Source organism: Crinia signifera, chromosome 6 (assembly GCF_055691185.1).
Source record: "Crinia signifera chromosome 6, ASM5569118v1, whole genome shotgun sequence".
Lineage (NCBI taxonomy): Eukaryota > Metazoa > Chordata > Amphibia > Anura > Myobatrachidae > Crinia > Crinia signifera.
In genome coordinates, this window is record NC_139222.1 from 99,205,332 (window position 1) to 99,216,028 (window position 10,697).

The 10,697-nt window shown below is 43.0% G+C and overlaps 1 protein-coding gene across 2 annotated transcripts; it reads left to right on the plus strand.

The window, feature by feature from the left end:
* Nucleotides 1-537: 537 nt before the first annotated feature.
* On the plus strand, nucleotides 538-6,869 carry MIMS2 (mitochondrial inner membrane scaffold 2). 2 transcript variants are annotated; one of them, XM_083146532.1, is made up of 3 exons: nucleotides 538-895; nucleotides 2,961-3,127; nucleotides 5,339-6,869. In XM_083146532.1, exons 1-3 carry the CDS (start codon nucleotides 698-700, stop codon nucleotides 5,550-5,552), a joined length of 579 nt encoding a protein of 192 aa, XP_083002658.1. In that variant the 5' UTR covers nucleotides 538-697; the 3' UTR covers nucleotides 5,553-6,869. The 2 variants fall into 2 exon arrangements, with proteins under 2 accessions (XP_083002658.1, XP_083002659.1); XM_083146533.1 differs by lacking the exon at nucleotides 538-895 and adding an exon at nucleotides 998-1,627.
* The last annotated feature ends 3,828 nt before the right edge of the window (nucleotides 6,870-10,697 follow it).

Genomic DNA, 10,697 nt, shown 5'->3' on the forward strand with positions numbered 1-10,697 from the left:
ATAATGTGTTATGGGCATTACGGTGTGGGGCATTATGTGTAATGGATAATTACAGTGTGGCATAATGTGTTATGGGCATTATGGTGTGGGGCATATTGTCTCTAATGATCATTGCTGTGTGTGGCAAGGCCGCACTGCAAAGCCACATGCATTTTTTGGAATGGCCATGCATGCCTGCAAATACTTTATTTAAAAAAAAAATTAGGAGTTAATTTTAAACGCCCCTGGTGTATATGGTCCAGCGATGAGAGGTGAGTGCTGGTGCGCACTCCCGCATCATTGTCGACCGCCGTATTGGCTCATCTGCTGGTATTACCACCCCAGGGAAAATCGCTTAGATGGGCAATAATTGATCAGCGTGCAACTGTCTCACTACATTTATTCATATTAAACTGATGTGCAATAAAATACAATTTGGCCCCAAGGGTTACGCTGATGTCATGCACTGTGCTATTTAGTTATGTTATGTTATTGTGCAAGACAGACGACTTTTACATTACACAAGAAGGGGTGAGGGAGGGGACCTGTACTTATGGGAGGGAGAGATAAAGCAGATTAGTAAGGCCCGGCTGTCATGGAGTAGATAGCGTGTCACTGTGCGGGCTACGTGTATAATACTACGGTCCGTGCATTAGGTATAACACTGTACGGGCGGCTGTGAGCTAGGGCTAATGCTTGTGCAGCTGTCGCCGCCACAATGCTGCCTGTCCCGGGATTACTCCTCCTCCGTGGCTGTGTGAGGCGGTCTGGCCTGCTCGGGCTGCGCGGGGTGGGCACGGTTGCTGTACGGCTTCAGTTTCTACGGGAAGCCGGGGCTGTGCGGCCTAGCTCCTTCTCCATTCTCGGCGTTCCCTCGGCGACAAGGACTGTCGCTGCCAGCAGACACATGTCCCAGGTGGGTAGCTGGACAGATAAAACCAGGAACAGCATGGAAAGTGCCAGCAGGCTGGGGGTCTGTTCCTCCAGCACAGGAAGGTAGGTGGCTGCTGAAGAAGGGGCTCCCAAAACTGGCAGGGGGTTCGAGAATTTACTTTTTGGATCATATTAAACCACCAGTTATCTGAACTACATACCAGCAGTGCCTGGGCCTCAGCTGTCACCCACCTGTCATTGCTGGCACTAACCAAGCTCCTGACCATTAACCCTGTCATCCCTACACACACCTGTAATCATAGTAGCAATCGCACAGGTAGGTGCTTGGGCGTCACAGTGGGCATAGGAGTCACAGACAGATGGTTAGCCCAGAATTCATAGGTAAGTGCATGTGTTTTTGAATGCGTCAGACAGTTGACAGGTGGATGATTAAAGGAGCTGTCAGGTGGTTTGGGGACAGGCGATAGATCCAGGTAGATGTGTTTGGGGATGGATGATATCAGTTATTTGGGAATGAGATGGGTGATAACTTGTAGGGAATGGTTGATGGCTGGTAGGTGGGCTGGGGTATGGACGGTAGCCAGTAGGTGGGTTGCCGATGGACGAGAGCAGGTTGGGGATGGAGGATAAGAGGCAGGCAGTGTGCATGTTTGGGGATGTCTCCAGTACTGGGAATCTAGTGGATAAATATATGAGGGAGCCCAGAACTGACATATTGCCTGATAGCTGTTGGAAGGGAACCTGGAATCTACAGGTATGTGTTTAGGACAGGCCCCCAAATCTGAATGGTGTGTGTTTGAGTGAAGATGGTGCAGTACTGACGTGTACAGCAGGGTTCCAAACTTTAGTTGGTACTTGTGTATTATCACGGCGCCCATCGCATCGCATACCATAAGGCATACGATGGTATGTGATGCGATATCGCGCGATGTTGTACAATGGCATACAATTTTAAAATTTATGACATTGTATATGGCATACAATGCCATGCAATGCGATGGGATGCGATTAAAAATTGTATAAGCACCCTAATGGGTGCTTACAATGTTAAATGCACCCCCATGTCACCCCCCCACTATAAAAGTGAACCCGAAGCGTGGCGAGCGGCGGCGGTACGCGTCCTGTGACCTTTTCATACCCCCACTATCCACGTCGGCGTGGAGTTGATTTCATAAAGTGTGGTGAACGCAGCGAGCCACCGAGCCCGAAGCGTGGCGAGCGCACGCGCATAACTTCACAGGTATACGCGTCCCCTTACGGGGCTCGCTGCGCTCGCCACACTATATAAAATCAACTCCACGCCGACGTGGATAGTGGGAGTATGAAAAGGTCGTAGGACGCGTACCGCCGCGCGGGCTCGCTGCGCTTCGGGTTCACGTTTATAGTGGGGGGTGGCGTGGGGGTGCATTTTACATTGTAAGCACCCATTAGGGTTTTTTCCCTTTTTGTTTTTTTTGGTGCCTAAAATGAAATACCGTAGAGGCAGGTATAATAAATGATAAAGGTGGAATTTGGTGGATGATATAAACACACTGCTTTAATGGTAACTTTAATAAACCTCTTGTATGTTACATCTTACTAGGATGCATGTTTCAGAGTATTACAGTTAAAGAGCATACACACTCTACAATTCGCTCCCCGTTAACTATATTGTTGGGGCTCCTGGGTGAAAGACATAGGGCATCAAAACTGAACAATATTGTTCAGTGATGTCATCAGCTCCCCGCTCAAATTGAGTTGCATGTACAGATTATGAGGGGGGTTTGTGTATTGTTTGGCATGCACCCACTGGGTGATATTTTAAACCATATTGCACAGAAGGGCTAAAATGAGTGATATTGTTTAAAATATCACATAGTGTGTACACACGTTTGAACACAAAATTTAGTTGGTTATAGTTCTTATATTTTTGGTTTGAAAAATTAGCGAATGCTACAAATTTGACAGAAAACAGTATGACTGATCCACAATTACACATTAACAAATTGTTTAATCTAAAGTTAACCACTTAATTTTATTATATATATGTATAATTTTTTTTTTTATATTACTGATATACTGTATGGCGTTATTGTTTTTTTTTATAGAGCACCCCTGGCAAAGAAACTGGCATCTCTGCTGATAATGATGGAAATAAGCCAAACAAAACGCAGCAGCTGAAACGCGTCTTTAAGGAGTATGGAGGTGTTGCTGTTGCTTTCCACGTCGGGATTTCTTTAGCGTCTCTGGGAATATTTTATGTGCTTGTTTCAAGGTATAATTGATAGCCATTTGGGAGCCTTCATATTACTCAAAGTGCTATATGTGTAAAAATTCCTGGAATCAATGAACGCTGAGCTAGCGGTCACCTTCTCTTTCTCCTATGGCCAAAATCTTGATATACAAGTGGGAATACAAAACCTGTTCAGATTTATTATCCCCTCTTCTGCTTTTCTGAATGAGGAGGACAGGGTGTCTGTACATAGACACCCTGATTGCAGGAGCATGCATGGGGGTGATAACCTATAGTAGCTGTGTTAGATTATAACATATGGGTTGCTGACCATGACCAATCAGAAATGATCAGAGCTTAAAGTGGTTTTGGGGAGGTAATGGAACTCCTCCCCACCACCAACCTCCACCCATCACAGTCACTTGACAGATCCACTCTCTGTTCATTGCCACCACCAAAGTGCAACAAGGATTTCATAATGTGTATAACAAAAACATTGTCCCTTTAAAAGCTGTTCTTTAACATTCTGGCTGTATAGTTAGATTGGTACTGAAATTCTGATTGGAAGCAAAAATAAGGGTAGGGCAAGAGCAAGGTAACTCCTCCTATGACTGGGATGAATACCTGTTTGATACCGGCCATATTGCACAGGGAATGTTGCATGCCCTCTCCCTAGCGTTCATTCTAGCACCCTATATCTTTGAACCCCATGCAGTTCCTCTTCCCTGCCTTGGGTGCACACTCTGCTGTGGTGCTTCTAGTACAAGTCTGGTCTGAATATCAGTGCTGAAATACAGATCACACTTGTGCTAGAAGCACCAATGCTGAGAGCAGAGACGAGGAACTGTACAGGTATTTAAATATGCTGGCTGCAAGTATAAACATTACCTATCATTATTATCATTAAAAGGTTTCTTATATAGTGCAGCATATTCACATATTTGTGCTACCCACAAACCTCTAACCCAGGCTACATTATTACCACTTTATCAGTACATTATTATCACTATATATACTGTATCTGTCATATTATGAAAACTTGTAGCCAATTTACCTCATAGGTTACTACATAATGCTGCCAGGGTTCTGCCTAGTATGCTGCTCGCCCTGCTCCTGTGCATGCTGCCGTCATGGGAATGAGGTCACTTTATGAACTCTCTTTCTCATTCCCAGCCTGCCATAGGATGGGGAAGTTGGGACATGGCACTGTCTTGTCGACCACCCATCCATCTAATTTGATATGTGCGGTGCACTGCCGGCAAGTGACCTGCTTTGCAGTCCGGGCAAAGTGGGCTAACGTTCCGCCTCCAAATACAACTGATGGAGCACAGTTCTGGCTCAATTTACCCTATGGAAATGAGCTTCAATGCCCACTTTACATAAAGTGTTGCCTGCTTACTCGGACTGGTGTTTAATCATTCACAAGCAAAGTGTAGGAGGCCTCCAAAATCTAGCAGAGCGCTGAACAGAGAGCTAGCATAGCAGAAAGCAGTCCGTGTTAGGGGGAGGGTTATCACTTAATACTATTAAATGACACTTCAACCAATCAGCTCCTGACAGTTTGGAGCTGATTGGCTAATGCAAGATTAGTAAGGAGTGATAACTAGAATATCACTTGTTGTTAAATCTGCCCCTTATGTAGGGTACACACCAAAACAATTTGGGCTCAATTCCCCCAATTCCAATGCAATTACGACCGATTGTATGTTAAAAAGCAGAATTGGGCATGTTTTCAATGTGATTCCGATCTGATGCGCGTCCCCGCTGGTCGTTTGGTCACTTTGACAAATCCTTACTGCAGCAGGTAAAATCTCCAATCTCCCTTCAACTGGGTACAGATCGTGAGTAGATCATGCGACCATCGTACAATATCAAGGAAATGGTCGCACAATCATGGTTGTTCTGGTGTGTACCCAGTGTTAGTTCTGTAATGGTGTTTATTACAGGTGCAGCCTTGAGGCAGGTGCAGGGACATCTTGTACAAGTAATTATGGGGCAGATTTATTAAGCTCGGTGAAGTGATAATGTGACTGGTACTTGATCACCGGCCAATCAGCGCCTAACTGTGAAGTTACAGGCTTGGTTTGAAAAATGACAGGTAGGAGCTGATTGGTCGGTGATAAAGATCAGACACTATCACTTCACCGAGCTTAATAAACCTACCCCTATGTGTATAGTTCAACTAAATAGATGTTTATTGAATAGTTGAAAAATTAATTTCTTTAATGTTATCTTTCATTTATTTCCCCACAGTGGACTGGATGTTTCCTGGCTTCTTCTTAAAGTTGGCTTTAGCGAGGCAGTCGTCCAATCCAAGCTGGCTGCTGGCACCAGTACCTTTGTGTTGGCTTACGCCATCCATAAACTCTTTGCTCCAGTGCGGATCAGCATCACAGTAATGTCTGTACCTTTCCTGGTCAGGTACTTTAGAAAGATCGGTTTCTTCAAACCCCCTTCTCAAACCTAGCATCGGAACCTGGATATAGATTTCACTTCAGCCATGTTCTTTATAGCCACAAAGTATGTCTTTGTGGCAGATAAAATCATTGGTCCATAAGGATGAAGAACTACCCTTTACTTGAAATATGTTCCATACTTTATCTGACACTGGAGGAAGCTATGTTTTCATAGCATGCAATCTTAACCCTTTGAGTGGCAAGTGAATTTTTAAAAATAAGTGTAAAAGTGGCTGAGCAAACATTTGTATTCATCATAATGACCTGTAATGTTTACCTTATGTAAGAAATAAAATCTTATTTTTTTTTTTTTACACATTTTTTATTTTAATTTATATAACAAATGTGAGCAGCGTTTGCAATTTTTTGGCAGATATTTTGCACAGCTCTTAAAGATGTTGGCACTCAAAGGGTTAAATAACAAGCGCTGCACTAATAATGATTTAAGAATTGCTGCGCTAACAGATTTCTAATAATTGTGAAATTGCTAGAAAAGTATATAGTAAAATGTTCAGGTCATGTGACCTTAAATAATGGTGTTTAATGAAGTGCACTTACTGCCCTGAGAAGGCATCCACTTTTTTTGACTGCCATGTGGCAGCGTTATGAACAGGAGACTGGTCCTCATCAAAGCTGCACTACCGAACAGCCCCTGCTGTGCAATTTCTCCCCCCAATTCACAATTGATGCCTGCACTCTGCAATGTCCAAACACCTAGCTTATAAGTGTGGGTATATTTTGCTTATGCTGGCCATGGATTGTCAGACAGAGAGACACCAGTGGCTATATGTAGAGTTTGGCGGCCATGCAGGATTTTGGCCGAACTCTTTTTTTTTTTTTTTAAAGAGCAATAATTTACAAGGCAACACCATGCTTTGTAAATGACCGCCCCTTTAAAAAAAAAAAAATCTCCGTTCAGCCCGCATCCCGCAAAACTCAGCGGCTTATTACATTTGGCGATAATTATTGCCATACACTTGGCAGATAATTGATTTCTCTGTCTGACATAAGTAAAGTATATCCACTATCAGATCTGAGCTGCATTTATTGCATCTTTTGGGCATGTTGAAACATTTCTGATGCCGGACTTGATGTTCGGTTGTGGCCACACCATGTGCAATTATTGGCATGGTCAGCCAATAATTGAACAGTATACAGCACTCTTTACCGGCATATTATCGCACGGTTTGAAACAATGTTGTGTAACTGGTTTAAGATTGGACGGTCCTATAAATAAATAAAAAACAACACATTTATTGTAGCATAATTGCATAACGCTAGTTGTTTATTTTTGCAAATAAAGTTATATTTGACTTCTTTGCACTTCACTCTTTAAGTCTGTTTTCGATTCTGACTACATAGCTGTTTCTGTCAGACCTTTCTGTCACTCCATGTTTGTTTTACACCAGCAGGTGCCCAGACAGAATGTAAAGCCTCTATGCTAGATATAGAGCTTACATTTGAAGCAAACAGTATAAAGGAATATTTAAGTTGCTAAAATATACTTGAATTCAGTCAGTCAGCTGAGCATTCAAGCATATAGAATTCTAGCCACCAGCTTGTCAAAATGACACAACATGGCAGTGTCAGCACCAGAATGGAGCATACTTGAATTGCTCTATTGGTGCTACCTAGTGGCTGCCACTGTGCACAGCACCTGAATTCCCCCATATATGTGATTTTTATCCTTTTATAATAAAGGATGGCTCCAGAAAAGATTAAAATTCAGAAATGAGACATTAACCATTTAGATTAAGATGTGTGTGCGCATGATTAAAACTGAACAGGGTAACCAGTATCTTCACAATTATTTTCTCTCATCCCAGCGGTGCATAGGAAAATTAGTAAATAGGGTCTTATGTAAACCATGGGTCCTCAAACCACAGCCCTCCAGATGTTGTGAAACTACAAATCCCAGCATGCCTTGCCAGTTTTGCTATAAGGGAGTGTTAAAACTGTGGCAAGGCATGCTGGGATTTGTAGCTTCACAACATCTGGAGGGCCGCAGTTTGAGGACCCATGTAATAGACTGTAATGTATGAAATGAGACCTTATAAGGTATTAAATTCTCCCCATAGATTATGGATGTGACAGATGCTTGCACACATGTTGCTTGTTGCAGCACCTCATTTATCTGCTTTGTATTTTATTTGCTGGTCCACATTATTCATCTTTATACTGATAAAAAAAAACCACAGCTGGTGGCCAGGCCCATTGAGAGGGTCAGGAATTTCAAGTATGGAATGTGGGTCGAAACAAGTGATTTAAACGCAAGCTAATGGCTAATATGAAGGAAATTAGAGGGCATTAAATCTTTCAGCTCTGCATGGTAATAAGCTTTGATGTGAATATGGAACTGCTGTAAGATATTTCCAAGACCTTTGATTAATTTAAGACAAAGAAAAGACTATGGGGGAAACTTATGAAAGCTTGGAGAGGTGTAACGTAAAAACCAACCATGAGTAGTTTTTTATTTAATCAAAGAGAAATAACAGCCAATTAGCTTCTGCCTTACATTTGACATACTAGGAAAATGACAGTAAGGTGCTGATTGTTGGTACTTTCTCTTCCTATGTTGATAAATCTCCTACATACCTATCAGCTTTGTGCCAGACACTAAGAGTCAGCTATATTAATCCTGGAGAAGAGATAAAATTCAAAAAGGTGATAAATGCATCAGCCAATCAGCTCTGGTCAAGTTACAGGCTGCATTTTGAAAAATTACAGTTATTGGGCAGGATGTTCCAACATTCACTGCACCCCCCCCCCCCCCCCCTTTGCCATCCACCGCATTCTTAATTCATATGCGATCATTAATACAAGGGAAAGCTCTTGAGATAAGTTGTCCCTTGCGATGCTGCTCCGGCGCTGGACTTCCGGGTCTGAAACTCAGGAGTCCATCTGCGCAGAGCATGGCGTCGTGCTCTGGGAGGGATCTGTGACTGATCCCTCACACAGCCTATAGGCTTCTGTAGGTAATCACCAGCTTCTGCTGGAGATTCCCTCCACAGCGCTGACTCAAAATACAGAAGTGCGCTAAAAACCCAGATAACCGGGTTTTTACCGCATTTCTGCTTTAGAGCATCCTGCCCAAGAGCTGGTTGGCTGGTGCCTTTTTCTCCTTCAATTATATCTCTTCTACAGGCTTAATACATCTCCCCTAGATTTGTTGCTCAATCTTTCCTACAACACCTGCAGGTAATGCCTGAGGGCCCATAGCATTCCCTGTGGATGAGATACAGCATGTGTTTCTTCATTATTAGACATTAATCTGCATGCTAGGCTAGACAGATATAAAATAGCAGCATAGGGTCCCTTAGTGAAATCTCATCTACTGCATGATACAGTTTCTCATCTTCTGTGTGATTGAGCTGCAGTTTCTCAACTCTCTGTGGATGAAGCTTTTGTTTGGCAATGGCTGCTCCTACATATATCTTTCCAGAATATGAAAATATTTCTGCCCTCCTCCCTGAAGTCAGGGATGGTTTGATTAATATGGGAAACTAGTTGAAAGATATAGTGTCAAAACCAAGAATGCTTGCAAATGCATAGGAAGATGGTCAGTTTCTTATAAAGCTCAACAGAATATGCTGTGCTGTATAATAAGAAACCGTGATAAAAAACAAACTGGGTAGTAACAAACTAACAGAGGTAGGAGGGCCCTGCTCGCAAAATGGGGGCGCAAAATGCTGGGAGCCATGCCCGGCATTCGAACTCTGGTATGATGTGAACAGGTCATCAGGGTCCAGCTTAAAAGAATGAAGGCCAGCCCCATTGTCAGCTCCAATAACACACCTTGCGCCCCCCCCCCCCCGGCAATAAGCCAGGTCAGTGCCAGAGCTTGCATACCGCAAGTGATGGGTCGCTCCTGGAATTGACATGGTCCTAATCCAGGGAGCAACCCCGGCATTTGCAGATGGCCCTCTAAACAAATTTATTTTTATTTTTTAAATCATACATACAGTTTCATCCGGCAGGTTGGGTAAATGCACAGATGTGATGGTTTCTGTGGTGTGCAAACACATCAGCCTTCTTACTCTCCCAATCTATTATACCTGGTAAAGGAAAATCCAACGGATGTTCTCTAGAAACCAACATCCATAGCTTGCAATAAGTAATTTCACATTTTGGAACTGCATGAAAGCCCTTTGTTTTGCCACAATTGAAGTTAAAGCCCACACCATAGTCTTATCATGTCTCACCCTTAAGCTGCGCATACAGTTTAGTTACTGACCCGAACAGAACAGTGTACTGCCAGCCACATCTGGCAATGTATGTGCTGCTTTGACTAATCCAACATTTTCCCTTTAGTTTTACAGGAGAGAATGGTTTCAGTGTGTCAGACATTTTATCTTTAAATGGGGGAAGGGAATTAAATTGTTATTGCCATATCTCCCATATGAAAATGGTCAGGGGTGATACTTAATGGATAGTGGCAATGGCAATTATGGGCAGGTTTAGCTGGTAAAGGAGCATGCTCCAGCCAGCTCTGCTCAGGCACCCTTTTAACCAATTAGGTTAAGAATGTGCTACAGTGAATAGGTAGACATCTAATGGCTTTCATGGTCAACCGAGACAAGAGGCAGACATGAAAAGAACATGAGATTTTGGGGTGTTACTTTGTAGATTAACACATGAACCCCAAATCAATGTATAGTTTGCTTCACTTTCCATACTTCTGACATGTCACTATTCCCAATCAGCATCCACATGGATGAAGTAGAAAAAATTAATTGTGTTGGGCCATGGATAGCTTTAACACCTGGACTGTTTAGGTTGCTATACACGAATGCGATTTGGCTTGGGCCAAGAAGTTTGGTGAAATTGGGCAAATGGCATGCATTTTAGATCTGCTCCGATTCAATGCACAGTCCCATGTGCATTGAATCGAAGCCCCTAGATCACAATGCATGTAGGATCTGCCAGATCGGACAGCACTTGCTGGGATAGTGTACAATAGATCACTTGCAAAGTAAGGTCCCGGGCAGCTCAAGGGGGATATTGCTTTGAGAGGCTCAACTGTGTATGGCCATCTAGCCCCCGAGAACCACCTTAGGAATCACTGGCTTAGCTACAAGATTAAAAGAGGGATACGGCTTTTCACCTGAAGCTTTAATAAGCCCCAATAACTTTTAACACAATGTAGAACAAAAACA